This window comes from Bos taurus, chromosome 4, assembly GCF_002263795.3.
Source record: "Bos taurus isolate L1 Dominette 01449 registration number 42190680 breed Hereford chromosome 4, ARS-UCD2.0, whole genome shotgun sequence".
Lineage (NCBI taxonomy): Eukaryota > Metazoa > Chordata > Mammalia > Artiodactyla > Bovidae > Bos > Bos taurus.
In genome coordinates this window covers 85,479,752-85,506,267 of record NC_037331.1, presented here as the reverse complement: position 1 = coordinate 85,506,267, position 26,516 = coordinate 85,479,752, and the positions used below count along the sequence as shown (strand labels likewise).

Here is a 26,516-nt window from a genome sequence, read left to right as displayed (position 1 = left end):
GAATGGCACAGACAGTTAAGGATGGAAAGCCAGTGCATTCTATGCAGGTGACCCTGCAGCTCCAGGGCAGCAAAGGCAGGCTCCAGTTCCTGGGGGAATGAACAGCTACATCTCACAAATCCAGAGGAACTTGCATCACCCTACCCACACAGGGGCCAAAGTAATGGGAGAACGGGTGTTAAATATCCAGACACCAAAGTCTGCATAAAGCAAATATCCCACCTTACACCAAATGTGTAGACCAAGTCTCCTTAAAGTGAAAGTGTTGGTCGCTCAGTCATGTCCAACTCTTTGTGACCCCGTGGGCTGTAGCCCACCAGGCTCCTCTGTCCATAGAATTTTCCAGGCAAAAATACTGGAGTGGATAGCCATTTCCTTCTCCAAGAGATCTTCCCGACCCAGGGATAAAACTTGAATCTCTGGCACTGCAGGGAAATTCTTTACTATCTGAGCCACAGGGGAAGACAAGTCTCCTTAAGTACACATTTATGCCTTGGCACACATTCTGTATTTTACTCTGAGCACCATTGGGGCTATTCACTCTCTATGGCCTCCTCATCTTGTCCCTTCAGCTCACTGGCCAGTACCAGTATACAACCTCGGGAATTATCCTGAGTAGCACCTTTCCCAGCCTGACTGAGCCTTTAGAACCCTCCTCCTCAAGCTTCCCTTCTAGAAGCTTCCATCCAGTCTGCCTTGTTCCTCCCCACACTGCCAGATGCTAAACTATCACACCACTGCCTTGAAACACAGCTTCACATATTCCTCTCAAAATCTTCAGTTCAGTTCAGTTCAGCCACTCAGTCATGTCCGACTCTTTGCGACCCCATGAATCGCAGCACGCCAAGCTTCCCTGTCCATCACCAACTCCCGGAGTTCACTCAGACTCACGTCCATTGAGTCAGTGATGCCATCCAGCTATCTCATCCTTTGTCGTCCCCTTCTCCTCCTGCCCCCAATCCCTCCCAGCATCAGAGTCTTTTCCAATGAGTCAACTCTTTACATGAGGTGGCCAAAGTACTGGAGTTTCAGCTTTAGCATCATTCCTTCCAAAGAAATCCCAGGGCTGATGTCTTTAGAATGGACTGGTTGGATCTCCTTGCAGTCCAAGGGACTCTCAAGAGTCTTCTCCAACACCACAGTTCAAAAAGGCACTCAGCCTTATTCACAGTCCAACTCTCACATCCATACATGACCACTGGAAAAACCATAGCCTTGACTAGATGGACCTTTGTTGGCAAAGTAATGTCTCTGCTTTTGAATATGCTATCTAGGTTGGTCATAACTTTCCTTCCAAGCAGCAAATGTCTTTTAATTTCATAGCTGCAGTCACCATCTGCAGTGATTTTGGAGCCCCCAAAAATAAAATCTGACACTGTTTCCATGTTTCCCCATCTATTTCCCATGAATTGATGGGACCAGATGCCATGATCTTAAGTTTCTGAATGTTGAGTTTTAAGCCAGCTTTTTCACTCTCCACTTTCACTTTCATCAAGAGGCTTTTTAGTTCCTCTTCACTTGCTGCCATAAGGGTGGTGTCATCTGCATATCTGAGGTTATTAATATTTCTCAAAATCTTAGGACTCTCCAAATTACACACTCATTCTAGAATGTTTAAGTAGTTCATGGCCAACTTTTTTGCTTTAAAAATCAAAAACTGGCAAGAAATGACAATATCCAGTAATACCACAACATAAGTACTATCTCTAGAGGAAAGAATAAGACATCATCTAATATTGTTATCAAATTTTCAACACCCTAAACTCTATAATCCTTTCCGTGAGGGATGAATTGTGCTATAGAAGAGCGTTTGGCTTTTTTTTTCCCCCTGTGACTAGCTAAAAAAGTAACCTCCTTTGCTAGAAGTCCAGTTTTTCTTAAAGGGTCCAGCAGACGGTCTCATAGGTCAGGCCTGAAGAAGAAAGCATCTCTTTAAACAGGACAGATTACTTTGGTTTTCTCAGAAAAGCAAGAGGGAAGGACGTCTTATAAGTGGAGAAGAACCTGGATGAACCCAGGGGAGATCAGTGTTTAAGAATCCACTTGAAAGTACAAAAGAAGAATTTAAGCACTGCTGGCCACCACAGGAAGTTCTATACTGGACACAACAACATCAATTATACAAGTTCCCATTCATCCATTCATTCCACGTGTTATATGCCAGGCATTGTGTAAACTCAATCCCTGCCCTGATCCAACTGCCAGTCATTTATTGGAAGGTTTTGTGTAAATGCTGGACTTCACGGGGAACGGCTGCATTATTACAAGCACTTGGTTCCTTTGTTTCGGGTTTTGCTAAGAATTGTGCTTAAGATCATGTGCTCATCACTGGATGATAAGACATCCTCCCATTTATGTCACAGAAAAGGGTTTCCTTTTAAAAGTGTTATTTTATAGTAAACACAGGAGACAATTCTAGCTTCTTGAGGTTTATATTTCCGACAGGATATATATATGTATATATACCCAACAGGATATATAGACAAATACATTGACTCTGCTCTACAGCAAACAAGTGTGTTTAAAGCAGACATAGTATTATGTTAACCACTGTTTCTTTAAAAGAAATCAGCTGACCTCCTTTTCCCTGTATCTATGCTTCCTTGAAAAAGAAAATTAACTGTTTCAAATCTATCTGCTCTTAAAATAGCTTATGCAGCATTAAAATACATGAGAAACAGGTTTAGCGTATGTGTAGGAAGTATCAGATATGTTATTAATTGTCATTATTTACACAGAAAAAAATAGTTAATAATAAAGGGAAGAGTGAGGAAAAAAGCCCATTTGAAATCTCCTCTGTCCTCTGGGTGTGGCCAGCAGGGAAGGTTTACTGCTTAATATGAAAGTCAACTTTCTGGCTGATACTTTGCAAAGGTCAGGCAAGTCCTACAGTGCTATAAAAAAGTTAATTTCCTGTTCCATTTTGCCTGAAGCATCTGTGCAGTTTGGCTAAATTAATGCTAGATTTTCCACCAGGGAAGAACCAGACTTAGGGCTGAAACTATTGGAATACCGGTATACTTCCTATTGCTTGTTAAAGAAACAGTGAAACTCAATTGTGCTTAGTTACTCAATCCAACTCTTTGCAACCCCATGGACTATAGCCCACCAGGCTCCTCTATCCATGGGGATTCTCCAGGCAAGAATACTGGAGTGGGTTGCCATGACTTTCTCCAAGGGATCTTCCATGTATCCAATCCAGGTCTCCGGCATTGCAGGCAGATTCTTTACTGTCTGAGTCGCCAGTTATGACAACACAATGCTAGACTTCTAGTGGCATTCTGAAGCATAACTGTATAACCTGACATTTGTAGAGCACACAATACGTATAACTTTTTAATGAAAAAAAGGACTATTTCTGGTATTCACAGTTATGTTGCATATACGTGCATTCTTTTCCCTCAAGACGCGCCAAATGCAATGAAAATATTTTCATGACGTTATACTTTGGGATATGTTAAATTAATTGAACAAAGAGACCATGAGACGGAGGTGACTCTAATGCTGCGGCGGTCTATATGAGCAGATCAAAGTGGAGGTTTTGAAACTGACACTTAAGGACAACCAGTCACAAGCAGCAAAGAAGGTTTTAAGCTACAGCCAATCTACAACGTCCTTGCTCTGCTTCTACATTTTCTCTGTAGTAGTTTCTCCCTGGATTCTTGCCCTCCAAGTGCTCCTAACCACTTCCGGTTTGGCACTGCCCAGATGGAATCAAGTTTTGCTCAGACTCTAAATTTTTCAGTATGCTTCAGTTTGCATGCATGCCTGCTTAATCACTTCAGTCGTGTCTGACTCTTTGCGACATCATGGGCTGTGTAGCCTGCTAGGCTCCTCTGTCCATGGGATTCTCCAGGCAAGAATACTGGAGTGGGTTGCCATGCCTGCCCCCAGGGCATCTTCCTGACCCAGCGATCGAACTGGAGTCTCCATCTCCTGCACTGCAGGCAGATTCTTTACCACTGAGCCATTGCGGAAGCCCCATCCTTCAGTTTATCGTTTAACAAATATGATAATGTCTATTCCCCTGCCTTTTATAATCTCAGTGTTTTCCAAAGCATTCTGCCTAATTTGATCAGGTAATATCTGTGTAACAGGCATTTCCATCTGCAAGCCTCAGTCCAGGAAAATGAAACCTCCAAAAGTCAGTTATCTAAGGTCACTTAACTTTTCAGCATAGGTACTGGGTCCCTGGGCTTCGCTGGTGGCTCAGTGGTCAAGAATCTGCCTGTCAATGCAGGAAACTCTGCTTTAAACTCTGGGTCAGGAAGATCCCCTGTAGGAATAAATGGCAACCCACTTGAGTATTCTTGCCTGGGAAATCCCATGGACAGAGGCACCTGGTGGGCTACAGTCTGGGGTCACAGAGTCATAAGTCAGCCACTGAGGACGCTCGCGCTGGGTTCCCATCTCCGTGTGTCCTCTTTCTCCTGGAGACGGTGCGGGGAGAGGAGGGGGTACAGCACGATTTGCCTCAGATACACAGACCTTTAACAGTTGTTCAGGAGGTTTCCAGAAATCTGCACTACCAGCCCCAAACCATCTACTTTTTCTTATGTCAAAACAAACAAGAAACACCAGGATCCTGGAGCAATATTACTATTCAAATAAATTCTCCTTTCTTCCCCTAGATTGTCATCAGGCTTTTTTCCCTGCCTGAATCTCCCAGCCTGAAGTGCTGTTCTTCCCCAGATCCTTGTCTTAGTCATAGTCATAATACACTTGGGCAGCAGATAAGAGTTTCTTTTTGTCAAGATCAGGTGTGAAGTATGTTCTAAGAAATTGGTTATAAAAAGAATTAAAATGTCAAAATTTATAAATAATTTACACTTTGTAAACCAGGGGACGTGAGTTGCATTCCCACTGTTTGCAAGCAAACACTTTCTTGAGTGGGAGAAGAAGGCAGTATTGTGCAGAACCCTGGAAAACCAGTGGAATGTGTCTGCATTTGACTGCACTGAGAGGGTCAAAAGAGAAAAGTGACAGACAGTTAGCATACAACATGCTGCTTTAAACATTTGCCTAAGCAGATATAACGGAGAAAGAACATAGGGTGAGGATCAAAAATATGTACTATATAGGAAACAAATAAATTTAAAGTGCTTATTTTTGAGGTCAGAGCTTAAACACAGCTTCTTATGGGGGCAGGAAGAACACCAATGTTTAATGAATGCCAACTCTGATTAGCCACCACGCTTGCTGTTTTCAAACACGTATTCAGTTTTCACTAGTAAGGTTTAGTTAGCCTCATTTTCCCAATGACAACATTGAGAGTTTAAAATCTAGGTAAAATGTGTCTGTGTGTGATTGCTAGTAAATGACACAGCTGGAATTTGAACCAATGTGGAGGAAAGCCCATGCTCGTTCCACAACATCCTGATGCTCTAATAGATTGCGTATTCAACATAGTAAACAGGTATGGGGTTAGGAACCTTGCTGAGGACAGTCAGGCCTGTTCTCCCCAGGAATATTCAGAGTCTCCAAGTCTCCCCCTTAGAGAGTTCTTCTGACTGGGCGGCAGTATAAACAGACTGGTGGGGGTTCCTATTCAGAGTCCTCAAGTAAGGATTAGCAAAATCAAATGGAGTCTTATTTCAGAGCACACTGATAGGGCCCATTCTGTACCCTCAAGTCTATGTGCTCTTTTAATTATTACTTTGGTTCATCTCTTAAGTACCCATAGCCTCTGTTAGTGAATTTAATTGAAAGTTCAACATTTTTTTTCATTAATATCCTTATCTATAACAAAATCTCAATACATCTTTTATCAATATGTTCCTTTTTTAACCGTGTGTCAGATAACCAGGATATTTTGTTTTGCTTGTTGAACCCATCTCTCTAAAGTACAAAAGTTGACAGAGGACTTTTACCTTGCAGATTGCCAACTTTGGTATAGTTTTTGTTACAGAACATAATTTCTATTTTAGAACATGAGCTCATTCTTTTGGTGAGAATGGCTCCCTAGAAAAAATAACCAAAGGAAATCAAAGGGAAAAATAAAACCAAAACATTCCTTTCACCCCAAAGGCCACAGACTCAAAGTTGATCATATGAAGCACTTTTTATAATGTCACAGTGTATCGCAGAGGTTTCCATTTCAGAGAGTTTAAGCTTATGTGAGTTTCCAATTCCATTGGAACAAGAAACAGAATTGCTTACAGGGAGAAAGAGGCAGAGGCTATTGCTGCTATTGTGAAAAAACAAGAGAGAATGACACCTATAAACTGATTGATTCCTTGATTCAAATGAAATTTAACAAACTTGCTTAAATATAAGCTTCATCAAGACTTCAATAAAGTTTGTCTAACATAAGCAAAATTCACAATTGCATAAAATCCTCTCAGTATGAACAATTTTTAAAATTTCATTGTAAAAATTTGACATAGCTCTAATCAACTATCTCAGAGAAATCCACAAACATTAAATGCTCATCACTAGCCCAACCAATTCTAGGAAAATCACATATCTATTAGTATGCTGACAACATCTCCTGAGAGCCTCCAATACATAGACCTCTCTATTTAGATGCCATCAGCACGATTTTAGAATATTTACATCTAAATCTATTTAAAATATAAAAACATGTAAAAGAAAAAGCTCAATTTTGGAAAAAATCAATCTGTTAAAAAATGGAAATTGCTTGAGACAAAGAGGTGAAATGATGGTGACAGAGAAGTGAAGAGGGTTGGGTATAGTTAGCGAGCATACAGGTTGCTAACATTTCTTTTTTTAACTTACGATAGATACTTTTTATGCTTTTGAACCGTGGTCTTGGAGAAGACTCTTGAGGGTCCCTTGGACTGCAAGGAGATCAAACCAGTCAATCCTAAAGGAAATCAGTCCTGAATATTGGAAGGACTGATGCTGAAGCTGAAACTCCAATCCTTTGGCGACCTGATGCGAAGAACTGACTCATTGGAAAGACCCTGATGCTGGGAAAGATAGAAGGCAGGAGGAGAAGGGGACAACAGAGGATGAGATGGTTGGATATGGCATCACCAACGTGATGGACATGAGTTTGAGCAAGCTCTGGGAGTTGGTAATGGACAGAGAAGTCTGGCATACTGCAGGCCGTGGGATCGCAAAGAGTCAGACCGACTGAGATACTCGAGGATATTTATTTACAGGAGAAGAATCCCAAAGAGATAAATGAGCTGAAAAGAACAAGAGAGAAGAACAAGAGAGACAGGTGATAACTGATGAAGAAATTCAATTAGCAAAATGGCAAGACCATTATACCAGGCGAAAGTGCAAGAAATGTACAGAAAGGACTTCAAGAGATACTGGTACAGGAAAAAGATGGAGTGAAGGATCCGAGAGTTCAGCAAAGGAAAAAAGAAAGAGGAGGAGTTCCTCTCATTTCCTGGCCTCTGCTTTAATGAGGACTGTCTCTGACCCTCCAACTCATGATTCATTTATTTATTCATTCATTGACCACATATTTATTCAGTGCGCATTACATGTCAGATACTGTTTTGGCACCCAGGATGTAGCAATAAACCAGTCAAATAAAGCCCTTGCTCTTAAGGAACTTATATTCTATGGAGGGAGACAGACAGTAAACAAATACATATTTATTCAGGGTCAAAATCTTAACTGCTTTCCCCTACTGTACACCCAATTCATCTCTCCACATCCTCAGCTCTAACATGTGGTTAATGCTAGCCTCGTAAACTTAAAAAAAAAAAAAAAAATTCAGCTCAAACTGCAGACCTTGCTTAGAGATAAGCAGGCTTGACTCTGAGTGACATATCAGCCTCCCTAGGTTTCCTCTTGATTCTGAAGGCTTATTCTACTGTGAAAAGGCAATAGCTGAGAGGCTGGAGAACAGGGAGAGAAACTCAGCAAGGCTTTTCTCTCAGACTCTCCTTACTCATGTTCATTACAGCAATAACTCTGCTCACCTACTTTGGGAAGGCCAAATGTTAGGGTCTATAGAAACTACTGCTGCTGCTGCTGCTGCTAAGTCACATCAGTTGTGTCCGACTCCGTGCGACCCCATAGATGGCAGCCCAGCAGGCTCCTCCCTGGGATTCTCCAGGCAAGAACACTGGAGTGGGTTGCCATTTCCTTCTCCAATGCATGAAAGTGAAAAGTGAAAGCGAAGTCGCTCAGTCATGTCCAACTCTTAGCGACCCCATGGACTGTAGCCTACTAGGCTCCTCCATCAATGGAATTCTCCAGGCAAGAGTACTGGAGTCGGGTGCCATTGCCTTCTCCAATAGAAACTACAGAGATGGGTAAATCCTTAAGAAGATTCAATAATAATTATTCTGATAGTTAACACTAACCGAGTACTTCCTACTTGCCAGATACCTCAAGCGCTTCACATGTTTTCTCTCATTTAAGCCTCTTGTTAGCCTTGTAAGATGGGTGATAATATATACATTTTCAGGGTAGGAAACAAAATACTGAAGAGATCAAGAAATGTTCCCAAGGGAGCAAAGTAATCAGTGCTACTGATTCAACTTGAGAGCTCATGGGCTGAACCCATTCTGCCTCCCCCATTTTATCAGTTTCCTAGGACTGCCTGTTCAAAGTACTACACGCTGAGTGGCTTAAAGCAAAAGAACATTCAGTTCAGTCGCTCAGTCGAGTCTGACTCTTTGCGACCCCAAGAATCGAAGCACGCCAGGCCTCCCTGTCCATCACCATCTCCTGGAGTTCACTCAAACTCACGTCCATCGAGTCGGTGATGCCATCCAGCCAGTATTGTCTCACAATTCTGGAGGCTAGAAATCAGAAACCTAGGTGTTAGCAGCACCATGCCCCACCCCCTTGAAACATGCAGAGGAATCCTTTCTGGCCTCTTCCAAGCATCTGGTGGTTTGTTGGCAATCTTTGGGATGCCTTGGCTTGCGATTGCATGACTGTCATCTCTGAGTCAGCGTCCCAATTGGTCTGCCTGCCTTCAGTTCAGTCCCCTCCAGTCCATTCTGCAGTGTGCATTCTGGAGTAGTCTGTCTAAACCTAAGTCTAATCATACCACATTTTGCTTTTCATTCTTTCGGGGTTCCCTGTTACCTTCAGGAGAGAATCTAGATTCCGTATCATACCCTCATTTCCAACATCTAGACATCTAGACCCTGCTGAACTCTCTACCTCATCAATTTGCCTTCTTGCTCTGCTTCCCTTAACACATTACACACACACGCACACACACACAGAGAGGCTAATTTCTTCTTTGCGCATGCAGTGTTTACTTTTCTTTCTCTACCCTTTATAGTTCCCTCTCATCTTTCAAAATATAGTCTTAAAGTTATGGGTTTCCTGACATTCTATTTATTTATTTGTCTATCTCACAGTGCCTTATATTGGGTTGGCTAAAAGTTCATTTGGGTTTTTCCATTACATCTTATGGGAAGACCCAAATGAACTTATTGATCAACTCAATAATTCTGTATCACCAGTACCTGGCACAGTGTCTGGCACAAATAAACTGCCCAACAAAGATTTACTAAATGAATAATAAAATAAATGAATGAATAAGTGAATGAATGAATGAAAGGGATGAGAAGGAAACAAGCTAAAGAAAGGTTTATTTTTCCCCACCCCCAGTGGGAGAGGAGAGTTCTTAGTGAAATAGTTATAAACATCTCATTTAAAGAAAGTGATGTCATTTCCCAAGAGTGGGTACATATTTAGAAATTCTGTGTAGATTTCAAAAAGCAAAATTAGCACAAATATTGGATCAGACACTAGATCACTCTGCCTCACGTACTCTTCCAGTGGCCATTTTGCATGCCACTGTTGTGATCATAAAGCTGTGGGACACTTCACCCCCGTGGCCATCACAGACCTAGAAACTCCTATGCACAGTACAGATTGAAAGGGAAGGGACCACTCCAATTTTTCCCTGGTGGCACTGCAGTCACTGAAGCCCTGACCACCCCCCCAACCCATGGCCGCCCAGAGAGTCAAGGCAACACTACTTAGAAGTAGCATGGGACCAATTCTAACAAAATAAAAGACAGAAGAAAGAAAACTGGAGAGACAGATAAATTGCTTGTCCTTCCTGCCCTTTTCCCCTGGTGCCTGTTCTGGGATGTAATAGTTTAAAATGGCCTGTCTGGAAATCTCCAAATAATTCACCCACTTGTATTTGCTCTCCTTCTTCCTTTATTTCCCCTTCTCTCATGTCCCTGGGACTGTACCAACCTATAAAATGTTAGCATCTAAGTGTTTGCCATGGGCTCTGTTTCTGGGCTATACAAGAAATTTTTAGAAATTTTCAGATGTTAGATATATCATGTATTATGAGGAACACAAGCAGATTAAACAAAAAAGTATTTACAGTGAAAACATTCATTTACATTGGTTTATGGTGGGACACTGGGACAGTAGTTGTAGGGAACAGTCGCTACAGAAAGAATAAAGAAGAAATGGAGAATGAAGAATCAAGCGACAGAGAAGTAGTCAGTCTCCTTGTGTAGAATCAACAAGAGATAATCAGAAACACATGGCTATGGTGAGTACAAATATATTCCCCAAACAGCTAAGTTTCCATTAAAGGAGCAGATACCAAGGAGATTTTCTTCCATTGTGTCTGTTTATAACTTAATGTGGTCCCTATGTTATGAGATATTGAAGTATTAGATTCCAGGAAAATGAAGAAATCCATTGAGTGACCTATTTCAGTGAAGATAACTGAAACTGTCTTCAGTTTGTACATTACATTGAAATAATTTTAAGAAACAGCACAAGCAATGAATGTTGAGAGAAAACCCAGAAGAAATGACACAAATACATCTGCTTAGCAAGGCTCTTTGGAAGCTCAAATGGAAAAAAAGAATTAAAATTTGGCCAGAAGAGCATTTCCTCACTATGGAAAGTTGGCATATTCTATATACCATGATCTCAATCTGTACCGAAAACGGTTTTAGACATTGAACCAGATCCCAGTTAGAAAGGTGTAAAGAGCACAGTCACTCACCTTTAAATATTTGCTACTGCAGAACCTTCTATTACTTGGCAGATAAAGCACAAAAGTTTCTCTCTGAGAAACAACTACAACCAAATCGACTGGGAAATACTTATTGCTTATTCATGAAAGTATGAAAACTATGATTCGAGAAGTACTCTGTGAGTATACTTTGGTTTTAGACTGTTTATGCCTGCAGACACTACAGCATTCATTGAAACACTTTTTACAAATGTTCTCAAGTGGATTCTTTCAGATTTTTTTTTTTCCTTTTTCAGATTTATAAACTCAGACCCAACTTACACTTCCGGAAGGGGCAGTTTAAATGCACTTTAAAGTTTAAATGGTCTGCTTCTTAAGCATTTCTTATTTCCTAGTATTTCTTTCGGTCTGAATATCTGAAGGGGATTGTAGTTTCTCCCACATAGACAACCACACATACATGTACACACAATTCTTTGCATAAAATGCTTGGGTTTGGCAGACATCTTATGCCTCCAAATACTTTCTGGAATCTGTGAACCTTAGGTCAAAGCCAGATGTTTTAGGTGACTTTAATAATCACCTAAAGATGGACGGAGTCAAGTAAGAGAAAGCCCTAGTAATGTGAATATTTTGGTTTGACAATAAAATAACAAACCCCAAAATTTATAGCTAGAAACAATGCTTCTTCTAAATAATGCCTCAAAAGCTATATTTTAGGTCTTGTGGGAAAATCTAGGTAGCTAGCGTTTCATCAGTTATCTTTTTAATGAGCTTCTTAAGTAGCTGTTTTTGAGACGGATTTATGTATAGACTCCAAAGACATTTCTTTCTTCATTTTAGCCATCTGATAGAATATTTAATCTTCAAAAAGGGATTATTATGTGATTCTTTTCTGGGACATATATTGCAAGGAGAACTCATTTATATTTAACTAACCTCCACATGACACTTTCTGGCTCTAAACCAATGGTTGGCCCAAGTAAAGTCGAAAATAGAGGTACACAGCGAATGTTTGGAAATTCAGTTTTCATATCGATTGAGCTTCTGAACTGTAACTGTGATTTCAGAATCTTGCTTATAGTTAAAATATTTAAGACTGTGGAAAAAAAAGCATCATGTGTTAAGCATTTTTAGTGAAGAACATTCTAGAGTGAATGTTTTACACCAGCAGCCAATAAGTTTCAGATGGTTTATAAGTGGCAGAAGGTCCAAAGCTAAAATGGAATTTTCTGTGACAGCCTACAAATAACAGTTAACATATGCCTAAGTTACAGGCAACAGCAGGAGTCCATTGTAAAGTCAAGTAGTGAGAAAGAAAGGCTGCAAATTAATGAGTAAAAACCTTTTTATCCAAATTCTTAGCAAAAAATTTAAGCACTTAAAGAGCAAAACCATCTCAAATATTTTTAAAGAAATTACACTCATTGGAAACAAACAAGAAGTGACTTTCAAAGTCAAAGTTTATACCCATCATGAATTTGATGTGTTAAAAACACAAATAAGGGTTATGTTAATGATGATATAAATGAATAAAAAACACAAATTCTTCAATTATTTTAGAGAATTTAATATTTGATTCACACTTGCCTTTGAAGTTTCATCTAGATGTGTTCCTAGTTTTATTATTTGCTTTTTTGGTCATATTTCTGGACACTGCTGATAAAATAAAGCCACTCAAACGTTTTCAAATTTTCTTTGTCAAATCTGATATTATCTTGCATTTCATTTAGTTCTTTCAGCTGTGGTTTCACAAACTGTTATTAGAGCTTTGAATTTACTTTTATTTAGAGAATCAGCACTGCAATAGGGACTAGATGAATGTACCATGTCATAATGCTTGCCTAAACTGCCTTGAGTGTCATCATACCTACATTACCAACCTTAAAGGATTATACGTCTGAAATGAAATATGTGAAATGTTTTTTTTTTTTTAATTTTTTGTCAACAACATTTTCTCTTTTTAATTTTCAAAATTCTTTTTAGTGTGAAAGTTTTTTGGTGTTAGCAATGATGGTAGCAATAAGTTGATATTTGACAAGAAATTCTGCTCCAAACAATAACCATGATCATAGAATCTACCTAGCTCTACACATGTAAGCTGTTGCTTACAGATTCCTAAATTATCTTACTACACTACCTGCTGTAGTATAGAAATCAGTGATTTTGTTATCATGAATATTTGTGCCTGTTTTCTGTTTTACGCTGGTTTGTTTTCATTTTACTAACAGGCACAAACAGAGTGGTATAGTAAAAGAAAAACTCTGTGTACTTCCTTGTGCCTTGTATTTTATCCACACTTAACAAAGTAAGATTAGTAAAGTTAATTAGGATAGTATAAATATAAAATAATCTGTATTTTCCTAATTTTATAAGCAATAAAATGCACTGTGTCAATTCTTTTGAAGAAACCTATTACACTATTATATTGCTATAGAAATGTGCTCAGCAATGATAAATAGACATAACCAATTAGAAAATGTAATTTTGGAGTAACTTGGAGTCTAGAATGGTCCGGCCATTCATACAGACTACCTTGAGAAAAGAGACAGTCAATCTTTGCCAAGTTTTATGAATCTTTGATTTATGTTCCCAAACTGTAAATCTTCAGATCTCTTAGAACCCCAATTTTTAAAAAGAATTCACATCACCCCTATCCCCTCCAAATGGTCTATTTCATTTAGCCGAAATGAAGTGAAATTCTGAGAGATAAGATAATGACCAGGACTCTCCGGAAGTAAAAAAAGAAGCTGAAGCTAGCATGTGTTTCACTGTCAGAAGGTCACTCTCTGGGCTGTGTATACTCTGGATCCTTTTCAGACCTCATGGAGGTTAATTTTAGTCTTACAGAAGGAACAGAGAGAAGCAGACTGCTATCTTTGCTGAAAATGTCAAGGCTAAGCTTATGTCCAGCCTTACCTTTCCAATTTCCTGTGCAATGTCAGAGAGAAGGAAGCACTGCTTGTCCAGGAAGAATTCTTTGGTGCATCTGCTTGCTTGGGTTTTGGTGGGTGTGTTTGGGGCAGCCCCGGGGCCAGCAGCTGCAAGCTTCTTTGTCCCCCAGAGTGTCAGAGTCTGGTAGAAGAGACAGATTGCCACCACCAAGCCCACCAAGAAGGGCCGGGAGCAAAATCGCCGACGACAGAGGAACATTAGACGACAGATCATGACCAGTTTAGCTTCACTTGGCCCCTGTCCACGTTGCCGGAAAAGTCATAGCAGCTATTTTTTGTCAGCATGAAAAAGACCAAACTGTCTTCTTTTTCCACAACTTTAAATCACATCAAGATAGCGCCATCTCCACTTAAAAAAACTTTCCGAAGCATCCTGCCAAAGAATCATAGATCCCAAACGCCTGAGGCGGTTAGTAAGAGCCCTTCCATGGAGGACAGTAAAAAGTGGCCGGCCTGGCTTTAAAAAAAAAAAAAAAAAAGACATCAAAATAATAATAGTTGTAACTAATAACCTGAGCGTACCCCAGGCTGCCAAACTGTTGCTTCTGGTAATGTCTTACTTTTCACAACATCTTTAAACTCACAGTAAAAGCTTCACAGGAAAAGAGAAACACCACCAAAGTAAATCTGGAGGCTAAAAACAGCCCCAGAGAACGCAATAGGTTTAAACCAAAGTGCCTGTTGCACAGCTGGAGGCAAGCCAGCTCGCCTTAACAGTTCCTCATTTTTCCTCCGGTTTTAAAGCAGTGCCGCTTTCAGTCTTTCTTGTTTCTTAACTGTTTCTTTCCCTTCATTCCGTTTTAAATTGCCACTTTCCTCTAAGCCTTCGAGGCTTTTGACAGAAAAAGGGAATACACGGTCTGAATGGACATGGTTATCATCCTCAGGGTTTGGCTTGTATTTGTTTCATTCCGTTTCAAGTTCAAAGTTCTCTGTACTTACTCAGTTTTCATCCTTTTAGTCAGGAAAAAAAAAAAAAGTTTCCACGATCCCCTAATGGATGGCTGACCAAAACCACTCGGAAGGAAACACCCAGTCGTATGATTCCAATTCATCTCCCACCCACGGACACGCGCGCGCGCAGACACACAGACCCGCACGGGCGCGCTGGCCGCGCTCGAGGCTAGGATCCCGGAGCCGGAGGAGCGGGGAGCCCGGCCCGCGGGGAGCCAGCCCCCGGCCGGCGAGAAGGCGGGGCTAAGGCCCGGGCTCCCGGGTCCCGGGCGGGGGTGGGAGGGTTGGGGGGGCTGCCGGAGCGCTCTATGAGCCCCGCATCTGAGACGCCTGGCTTCCCCAGACTGGAAGCAACATTGCTCATTTCCCCCTGAAATGTGGCTGATCACCCAGAGCTGCAGAATTTTAAATATATATTTGATGTCTGTCCCCTTATGTAATTTATTTTCCCTAATCCAGCACTGGAAAAACAAGTAGGCTTTCATCAACTGATGACAAAGGTCGAGGCGAAGTGTAAACAGACTCGGTGCGTGAGTTGAGAGGATCTTCACTTGAGGGAACTGCGGTCACTGCTATGGGGATAAGAGGGTCACGGGTACTGTCTGGATCTCAGCACGTGAAAGTCTGTTTTATGCACTGATTCCACTGGAAATTATCTATGATCTTTTTTTCTGCTCTGAACCCAACTCCTATCACATCATTACTCCTCTCCTGGGCTAAACTGAATCTTTAATTGCCTGACACTGGGTTCCCCTAAGGACTGGATTGTAGCTGACATTCGTAACTTTTGCTCAGCAGAAAGGGGTACACAGCGGGCTTTGTCTAGAAGTCAACTCAGTCTAATGCTATACAGAGTGCCACAAGGAACCTTTAGCAGGGCAAGTCTGCAGACTCCATCCACTTGTACAGAGTCAGCTGAGGACATGCCACGGAGAAAGCAAATTGGCTAGTGCCTGTTGCTCACCTCTCTGGATACCCAGGACTGGCTTAGGCTCATAGCAGACAATTCTTCCATGGCTCCTCTAAATAGGTTTTTGTGACCTGTTTCTGACCCAAACTTGGTCCTGTGAGCTGAGCTTCTCCTGTAAGGCCACACCCCTTAAGTGATCCTATCCCTTTAGGCACGCTCCTGTCACTTATATTTTGTGAGACGGAGCGCCCCCTACGGGTGCCTCGCTATTATAGATTCAGAGACTGGGGCGTCTCCTCTTCTAGCTTAAGAGACCACCAATACTTGAACACGTTAAAGCTTCAGAGAATAAGCATTCACACTAAAGCTAGATTTACCTCAAACCCTTGCATATATCCCCTCCAGTGTGTTTAATATTGCTTGATTTATAGATTCAGAGTCCTCAATCCCATGACAAATGAAGGCACAGAGGAAAATGAAGGGGCAGTCGACTTTTAGAAGCCAAGAGAGTATGAAGAGGAAACAGCTAAACAGCAGTATTGGAAGATATAGTTTTGGTACATGCAATGTAATTTGACAGACAGTAGGAGTTATGAGATCTCTAAATTGGAATTGTCCCTGTGTTGATGTGATCCAAGCTGACACCAAGTTCTTCAGTAGATGAAAAGGAATGGACATGTATTTCTATCAAGGCAAAAAGTCTGAAGACTGAGTATGAGGAACCTGAAGTGTTATTTTGCTGCTGTTGCTGCTGCTAAGTCGCTTCAGTCGTGTCCGACTCTGTGCGACCCCATAGACAGCAGCCCACCAGGCTCCCCTGTCCCTGGGATTCTCCAGGCAAGAACACTGTTATTTTGGGGCATCATTAAATTGTTGAGTACAGGCTATGAGAGAAAGCACAAACCAGATGCTAAAATCATATTGTCTTTGAGCTGGGAGAAGTGAAAGACAACAGCATAGTTAATTTTACAGCTAAACTTCAAATAACAGGAATCAAAAAGAAGATGGTAAATTCGTGTTTTAGAAATGATACCGGCAGATTGAAAAACCCAATTTTCCATTTTAACCACTGAGTCTGAGGGAGTGAGAGAAGACAGTAAATAAAACAGTATCTGCAGAAGTGAGAAAAGAGATAGTTAAGAGTGGGATAGTAGGAAGAATAGGTGGAAAAAACGACACACATAGACTAGGGAGTCCATTGACAACATTCGAGGTAGCCCCAATCTGGGTAGAATCATGGCACTGCCTCTTATCACTGGTTTTAAACAAGTGTTTTGTGAAATGAAGATAATATTAGTGCTTCCTTTGAAGTGTTGTTGGAGTGACTAGATGAGAGAATGTATAAGAGTTCTGTACACATGTGTTGGAAGAATGCATGCTGTTATGTCTTTGATCCTGGGGCTGAGCTCAGGATCTGTCTTGGTGGCAGATACATGAACAGATAATTATCAAATAATGGGCCTCTTGGATAAGCCTCCAAAGCAAACATGAGCACTTGGTTTTAGTCATCTTTCCTTTATTCTGTGAAGTGGGGTTGGGTGGTCGATGCTGGTTTGGGAAAATGAAAGCAAGTATGAGATGGGAGTGAGTAGAAGGTGGAGGCTACATGTGGGAGGTATTGATGCCCTAGTTGTGATGGAAGGTGAAGTAGCATGTGTTAGAGTTTGGAAGCATCAGAACAGGGAACAGTGAAGACAGAGAGTAAATTGGTTCAGTGAGAGCAGTAGAAGCAGAAACTGTATATGAACCTGTGGATTCTGGCAGTATTTCAGAGTGAATGTTTTTGTGCATACAATTTCATAAAGTACCTCTTCTCCTAAATCATTTCAGTATTCAAGGGCCTGTATTTAAGCAGCATTAACCTGGGCCAATAGAGTGGCAGGTCTTTTAAAATTCTATAAATTCAAGGTTGGACCAGCAGTCTTCCTCTTTAAAATTCTCCAACACAAAAGATACTCTTCTATCAAACATATGTTTCATTTTGGTTTGGGTATGAAATGGAGGTGAACGGGGAGATTGAATTTAATAGCTGTTGTTTGAAAAAGTTACTTTAAAAATTGCTTTATTTTGTAAACTAGAGGAATAAAGCTATCTCTAATAGAGAAGTTTCCAGTATCTGATCAGGAACTTTGGGAAAGTCATTTCTCTCTTTGAGTGTCAGCGTAGTCATAAAATATGGACTTCAGTGATTGCCAAGCTCAAAGGTCACCTAAGGCTCCAAGGTTGTGCTCATAGGGATATATTTTTGACATGGATTTCCTCTCTGTTGTATCCTGATAAGAAGAGGAAATCTTCAGATTCTGGGCCCTCTTGGTTTCCTGCAAGGCTTTCTCGTTCAAGAAGGCTCCTGACTATTATGATGTAAAATCCAGGTATACATACTAGTGGTGATGCTGTGAGTTAAGTTCTGGGGTTTCTGTCAGCCACGCCTGGGTACTCACTTTCCAGTACCTCCGCCCTAGAGGATTTGTCTGACCTCTTCCTAGCTCCTACCACCTCTCTTCTAATACTGACTATGGAACTTGCCCCATAAGCTCCAAATGTAACAGGATGCTTTTAAATCATGAACTACATATTTAATCTTTACTATGTAAAAACATCATTCCAGGTGATGTGGAAAACACAAAACATTTGACAAATACCATAAATGACTAAAATATAATAAACACAAAGGCAAATTGGTCAGGATAGGGTAACTTCTATAAAAAGTAACCATGAAATCTCAGTGGCTTGACATAACAGGAGCTCATTTTGCACTTATATCATTTTCCAGTGTCAGTTTCTATTAAGACATTTTGTACCAAAGGTCCTTCCACCCAGTGACTTTCCATATTCTAGAATCTTGGATACCCACTGAGATCCTCTGAATCATACTAGCAGATGAAAAATGATAAAGGCATGGAGAATTATGTGACAGGTCTTTTGGGACCAAGCTTCAAATTGGCATATATACTTTGGCCCACATTCTGTTGCTCTGAGCCCGCTCATATGGACCCATCTAACTGAATCTGAGGTGGAATATGAGGAAAAGGAAAAGAGGCTGGTGCACATATGACAATCCCAGCCACAACTAAGGTGGAGATAAGTCAAGTGCCATGAAGAATCATAATCAGGAGTTCACCTCTTTTTTTTAATTACTTTTTACCGAAATATAATTGCTTTATAGGAGCTCACCTCTTTTGAGAGGTGATAAGGAAAGCTTCAGGAAAGTGGCAGTTTCTCAACTTGACCTTGAAAAGTCACAAATATTTCAACTGCTGAAGGTTTTAGGTTTTAGTGGGAGACCACTAAGGATAAAGGGTTTCCCAGGTGGCATTTAGGAGACATAAGTGACATGGGTTCGATCCCTGGGTTGGGGAGATCCCCTGGAGGAGGGCATGGCAGCCCACTCCAGGATTCTTGTCTGGAGACTCCCATGGACAGAGGAACCTGGTGGGCTAAAGCCCATAGTGTTGCAAAGAGTCAGACAAGACTGAAGCGACAAAACATGCATGCACACACTAAGGATAAAACTGGAGAGTTTGGTTCTGATCAAGGATGGCTATAATTTCTAAGTTAAAGGGTTTATTTAGCCATCTGTAGACAGGAATCCAGAAAGTTCTTTCCCCAAATCTTTTATTAATGAAGATATTATGGTAACTGTCAGACTAGGAAGCCCGTTATTTATGATTATCTGAATATACTGTTATATTACCACTATCTTTAGTTGTAAACTCACAAAGCAAAATATTTTTTTTTTTTTTTAGGAAGGATAAGTACAATAACAGGCTTTCCTAGTGGCTCAGATGGTTAAGAACCTGCCTGCAATGCGGGGGACCTGGGTTCAATCCCTGGGTTAGGAAGATCCCCTGGAGGAGGGCATAGCAGCCCACTCCAGTGTTCTTGCCTGGAGAATTGCTATAGAGTAGGTTGGTGGGCTACAGTCCATGGGGACAATAACGTGGGTCAAGTTTATGGGGTTACTCTCAGAGGTGCAAAATGCAAGACTGTTGAACAGAAAAGTCCATGTGCAATGTCATATTCTTGCCTTAGTGCCTTCACTGTCCTTGTGCAGGAAAATGCTGCACTGGTTTAAGGTCTGTGCAGAGACACCTGATCGTGTGTTATCTCCCAGAGCCACATAAACACAGAGCACTAATTTACATCAGGTTTAGGATCATGCATCCTTTCACCTGTCTTTAGAACTTTCCATCTACCGCTCATGATAATGAAAAACCGAAAGTTCAGTCTGCAATTAGGCTGAGGTCTGGTTCTTGATATGCTGGAGGACTATGAACAGAAATCCTAAAACAGACTTACAATTTTTCTGCAATTTCTAATGCAGTCAACATTAAAAATTTTTTTGTTGTACCGAGGCTAAGTAGTGTCCAGCTCTTTGCAATCCCATGGACTGCAGCATTCCAGGATCCTCTGTCCTTCACCATCTCCCCATTTGCTCAAACTCATGTCCATTGAGTTGACGATGCCATCCAACCTTGTGCCATGTCACTCCTTTCTCCTCCTGCCCTCAGTCTTTCCCAGCATCAGGGCTTTTCCTTTTAACTCAGTTCCATTGACTCTCTCCTAATGATTATATGAAGTCACTTTTTCGTACAAATCTATGGATTTCAGCTTAAGACCACTGAAACTTTATGGGGCTTTTTGTGCATTAAAAAAAAAAAATTCTTCCTTTGTAGTGGTTAAAACCACTACAGGCTAAAACCACTCTAGGCCGCTAAATGGTGAGCTCAGGGTTTGCAGATATCCGGGAATTGCATTAGGGTAGAAGAGGCTTCCCTCAGGCACAGCATTTGTTCAATTTACACATGGAAATAAAATACTAGAGTGAAAATCTTCATTTTCCTTCTATCTTTTCCTTGATTCATGTTTGTTTGAACAGACACATTCTATAGTCTCTAAATTCCTAGATGAACAAAACAGTCCAGATAGACTTTACCCTCCAGAGTAAGGGCTTATCATTTTAAATTGTCCACCGGACCAGTGTTTCTGAGCATATAAATCTCCTGGATATTCCATATGACCACACTTGCGGGTGCCCTTTTGAAATGGGATGTTCCATGGGATGTACTCTCTCCAGCTCTCCGTAGTTATTGACCCGTCACTCTATTTTTCACAAGTTTCTGTCACCATAGGCATTTTGAATATGCTTGCACCAGTACCCAAGATGACTTTTTTTTAATCATATTCTGTTCTGCCTTCTAACTACTAGTATACTTATATCTCTTTACAGTAGAAACTGCTGACTGAAACTATTTAACTCACTTTCCTATTATTGTAGCATCTATCAGCATCTTTTTGTGAATAATTAAAAAATTCCCATTTCATAAGGTTTATACATCATAAATTCACATATTTTTCCATATCATTGCCATTTTCCCACAAGAAATATTTCACATCTTGGTAACATATAACCCAGTGGGGGTAATTTTGTCCCCCAAGGGGCATTTGGCATTGTCTAGAGACTTTTCTGGTGGTCACAACTTGTGGACCCAGGGGAGATGCTACTGACATCTCCTATGCAGATGCCAGGAATGTGCTGAACATCCCACAATGCGCGTGACAGCACGCCACAACAAAGAATCATCTGGTTAAAAATGTCAGTAGCGCTACGGTTGGGAGACTAAAACTTACCAAAGGAAGGCTTTGTTACACAACTTTTCCATGTGGCTGCCAAAAATGGTCTGTTACCTCATTTAGAATAGTCCCTGTGGCAATCACACAATTAGCTCCATTGGGATTTTAACCATTTCTTGAATGTGTAATTATACTGCTCCTCCAAACAAATGTAATTTGGGCACATCATTTCCTTGCAGCCTTCGAAGTTTGCTTTTAAGATTCACATCCTCTACATAGGTAGAATGGTAAATATTTAAAGCAAAGAATTGTATCTCTCCAGTGTTTTACTCTCCTTTGGATATAAACTTACATTTTGGCATACAGCCAGAATTCCCAAGCTTTTATCAATTAATACATAAAACATGAACAAATATCATACAATCAAATTACATTAATTAAAAATTTCATTCCTCTTTTCTGCTGATTTACAGCATAATATTCCTTGGAAATCATGATCAATTATCTCAAGATAACTACATAACTAGCTTGTTTTCTTTTTTAAAATGTAACCACAGTTCAATCATCCATTTTTGTTTTCAGAAAATGAAAAGTATTAAAAATTTTCCAGTGCTGTTTGTTCCCTGAAAGACTGATGTGTGTAATGGGGGATGGGAGGGGATAGGTTTGGTCTTATTACTCCAATGAAGGCTGGCATTCATTTAGCTAATCTAAGTGACTAAGAAGGAAATGTTCTTTGACAGAGTATGGTTCTTTGGTTACATGTATACCACACAAAGTCAAAAGATTACATCTATATTTAAATCATATTTTCTCTTATATATAAGCCTATTTTTTGTTTTATTTTCAACACATAAGGGGATTCTTTTTCAAACACTTACAAATGACAACCATTGGAAAAGTGAAAAAATCTTTTGGTACACTTGGAAACCCATGAAAAAATTATCTTTAGAATCAATGCCTCCAACTATTCAAGAAAATAATTATTTGTCATATTAAAGATAAATATACAAATTCATCAAGAATACAAATAAAAAATCGATAAGTTCTAGTGGAACATACTAGGGAGGTCACATTAAAAGCTTCTATTAGGCTAGTTATAAGATAGGCAAAACCATTCTAATGAACTGACTCCTATTTATATTCAGGGTTATTTAGAAATATTTCCGCCTGGTCCCTTGTATTCCATTTGACCTAGATAGCTTTTTAAAGTTACCTAGTACCAATTATAATTGTTCTTATTTTAATATGTTAGCATGGAAGGTCCCTATAGTAGAGTAGGTTTAACGGTGCAAAAATAATTAAAATACGGTTATTGTTTTTTCCTACAAGCAATATTAAACTTATGAATGCTTTTAAAATAGTTTATCATTAAAGACTAGCAAGTATACACCTTCCTGTGAAAAATTACTCTTAGTCATTAACAGGCCAGTAGAAGTGAGGGATGAGAATAAGCTACACACACACTATACACATTCCTCAAGCTCACTTCTCACATTGGCTTCTGAATTTATAATGAGCCGCAGAAAAATGACTATATATATATATATATTCTGTTTTTCTTTTTTTTTGGTCGCACCAGGTGGCATGATGGCTTTTAGTTTCCCCACCAGGGATGGAACCCAGGCCCTCTATATTGGGAGCCCAGAGTCTTAACCACTGGATCACCTTGAAATCTTGTAATGTTCTCTTTACAGTCTCCTTTGCCAGGAGTGATAAAAGTAAAAGGCTCTGAAAAATTTATTAATTATTAAATTTATTTCAAATAAACATTTTAATGTCTAGACTTCTAATAATGTGTTACTAAAGTTATTTATTAAGTTAAAATACTGACTTATAAGGTATACATGACTGACTACTTTAAAATGGAAATGGCCAGAAGAGGTTATCTCTCTTTTATCAAACTTCAATTAAACATAAAACAATTCTGAAGTCATTTCATCTTTAATTCACTTTAAATTTTTTCTGTTGTAGCTAAATCAAAACATGAAATATTAAGATCCTGGGTCAGAAATTATAATCTGTTTTAATAATTTATATTTTACCATCTAAATAGGGAAATCTAAAAATCTTGATGATTTGATGAATTGATGAACAATTCTGATTTGTAGCTTCAAAAATTGGGAGAAAAGATTCACCTTAAATTTAGAATTTTACAGCCATTTGCAAGACTTAGTCTTAATTTTGTCATCTCTAGCTTATAATCTCAGTAAGAAAAGTGCCATAATTTAAACTTAAATAATCAGAAAGTATTCAACTGACAATATGTAACTGCTATCACTACTCCCACTGACAAACAACTGTATGGCACAGTGAACAGATTCTCATGAATTCATGGCTCATGAACAGACTTTCACTCAGCTTCTAGGTTCCTCCTCTGTCAGCACATTTCCCTATACCACATCTACTCATTTCAGACGACTTTTAAATTCCCAGAATGTCCATGACTCTAAAACCATTTCACCTGCCTGGAAAACCATCTGTTTTTAGGCATCATTTATTTAAATAATAGCTCTTAAATTAAATTTCTCACAGTTCCTAGAACAATGAGTACATCCATTGATAGCACTTACTAAAATACAACAATTACTCATTAACATGTCCATCCTTCCCACTTCTTCCGCCCACCCCTCACACACACAAATACCTTCATCTGTGTAATCTCAACATCTAAATGCTTAACGTTTGATTATAAAAATGAACATTTTTGAGGATATTCTTTTTTCTCTTAAAACCCTCCTGTTGAAAGATTTTTTTTTTAATGTGAAAGCTGAAGGCAAACACTGCAATGTCTACACATTCAAAGAGATTCTTACCCCTTATGGTATATTAGACATTTGTTTTTCTAAGTCTAAAATAATTCATTATGTCAAGAAGACTATTACTGAGGTCTAAGGACAAAGGGCACTAACATTGTACAAAACAAAGACGGTTAAAAATCTAAAATATGTGGAATTTGCTTTGAAGGATAAAAGACTAAAAAAAATGAACTGCCCTAAAAAAGAATGATTGTACGTTTATCAAACACTCAGCTTCGTTTAGGCATTTCATTAAGCCATTTATTGCTTCAAATGTGTCACCATGAACATTTTAATATACACTCCACAGCAGTAAGGCCTCAATTTTCACCACCTATAAACTGTGAACCCACATTCGGATTTTTCTTATGCCACCAACTGTTACACGAGTTTTGTACAACAAAGATTTTGAATGTGTATAATACCAAAAATGCTCATATACCCCTTGATGTAAATGTCACAAAGAATTATTAATAGTTGGCCACATTTTTTTTTCGATGAGGTAGTTCCATGTTTGGCCCATTATATAGATCTCAGATACTAACAGGTTCCACCCATTACTAAATAATTGCACAAAATTTTTGTTTACGTTCTTTATACACGCTTCAAAATATTCAACGTTTGAGCTTAAAATTTGTCAAAATGTTTTTCTGAGTGATTTGGTTAAATAGTGGAATTCACACACTGAAAGGGACTAGCTATAGCAGCTGGAAACAGGGATGTTCCTGACTCTGACAAGAACTTTCTCTTAAAATAAGGCTGTACATAAGGCTTTTTCCTTGAACCAATTCCTATAAAACAGTGAGTTTAGAAAAGTCATTATGTATAAGATTAAACAATACCATTGAGCATCCCCAGGCAACATGCTAATAAGCTAATTGAATACTACATTATATATTATTTCTTTAGGGTTTATAAAATCTCCAAGAAAATACTGAGTATCATGAAATCATGAGTACCCACAAATGAACCTAACTTAGTTTTATGGGCTGTCCAGTTATAAAATTAGACTGCAGCAGCTCAGAACTGTGGAATCTCGAAGCTGGAAGAGACCTTGAAAATCCCCTATCTAATCCATACCCTTTTGGGTAGCATTGCATAGATTTTACAGTTTTCTATATAAGTTCTAAGAGGCTCATAAGTGGTTTTGATTAAAACATAAATCTGATGGGCCCAGTACATTTCAATATAAAAGAAATATGACATAATAAGTATTTCTAAAGTTTTAAGGATTTTTCTACCGACCAGACTCAATATTATACCTTAAATAAAACTTCCACTATGCAAAATTTCTAGTTTAAATAGCACCTATAGAATAAAACTTTCAGGATTGCTTACAGACATCCTGAAGCTGGCATCACCCTGGTTTAATAAGGGCCAGAGTGACTAAAGAAGTGAATTAACTGGCATACCAACATGTGGTAAAAGCAAAAAGAGAACTGAATTTTAAGCTCCAATCCAAGGGGTCTCTCTATTTCAGTTTGGCCACAGTGCCTCAAGTCAAAACAACTATAATGATTATTTCCGTTCGTCTGCTGTAATTAGACTTCTTTCATGTCCCTTAGACTGAAGGAAAAGCCAGGGGGATCTTCTAGAAAAATACATTTGCATTTCACATTTACATAAAAATGTCTTTTCCTTATTTTTGTATCACAAATTCCAAGCATTATTAAAGACATAACAGATTACGCAGCATTCTGTGTCCTGGGCCTCTGTCCTTTTGAGATTATGAAAATTGGAAGTTAGTTGGAATTAAGAAATTTTCATTATTAAGTGTGTAAAGTATAAATACAAGTAATTTTTTAAAAACTTTATTTTAACACCTAATACAATTCCAATTTTAAGGATTACTTGCACAAAAAAATAAACACATTTGGTATAAAAATGTTATCACTTTAACACCCTTTCCCCTCAGCCCTCCCACCCCACCCTCATGAACTGCACTCTGTCTGGATGCAGAAACATATAAAGACTAATGGCCCAGATTCGTTTTTACCTACAGGAGTTTCTGTTTATGTACCCAGGTACTCTAGAGGACATCAGCCCACTTTATCACATGAACCATTTGCTTCAGCCCGCTGAATTTAGTTTCACAAAGAAACAAAGCTTATTATAAAGGCATTTAAAAAACCATTATCTTTTTAGAAGCACTTTTTTTTTTGCAACCATTTATATACAGTGTTACATAACAGCTCTGGAGTACAGTACATGCAGCAGAACATACCTGTTGAATATAAAATACTTTTCTTAAAATCTTCATCGTTGGAATTCTTTGAAGTCTACATTATAGAATGCCCATTACTTGGAGAAAATGGTTGAGGAGTACAAATGTCTGCATACGTTGGCCACTGAAATAATCCAAGGCTAACTGGAGTAATATTTGGAGCACACCAGGAGTGCATAAATAATTTACTTACATTATT

At 39.3% G+C, this 26,516-nt stretch overlaps 1 protein-coding gene across 4 annotated transcripts in view; it reads right to left on the bottom strand.

Annotated features, from left to right (window-relative positions):
• CPED1 (cadherin like and PC-esterase domain containing 1) overlaps positions 1 to 14,996 on the bottom strand; it is a 324,686-nt gene extending 309,690 nt beyond the window's left edge. For 2 of the 4 annotated variants that reach the window (XR_003034399.2, XM_005205664.5), the window contains exon 1: positions 13,823 to 14,996. Coding sequence is in view for 2 of the 4 variants with exons in the window: in XM_005205664.5 (XP_005205721.1) it covers positions 13,823 to 14,071 (249 nt within the window). In the remaining 2 variants the exon portion in view is untranslated. The remainder of the gene's footprint in view (positions 1 to 13,822) is intronic. The other 2 variants (XM_015470366.3, XM_005205665.4) reach the window with 2 other exon arrangements.
• Between the last annotated feature and the right edge of the window lie 11,520 nt (positions 14,997 to 26,516).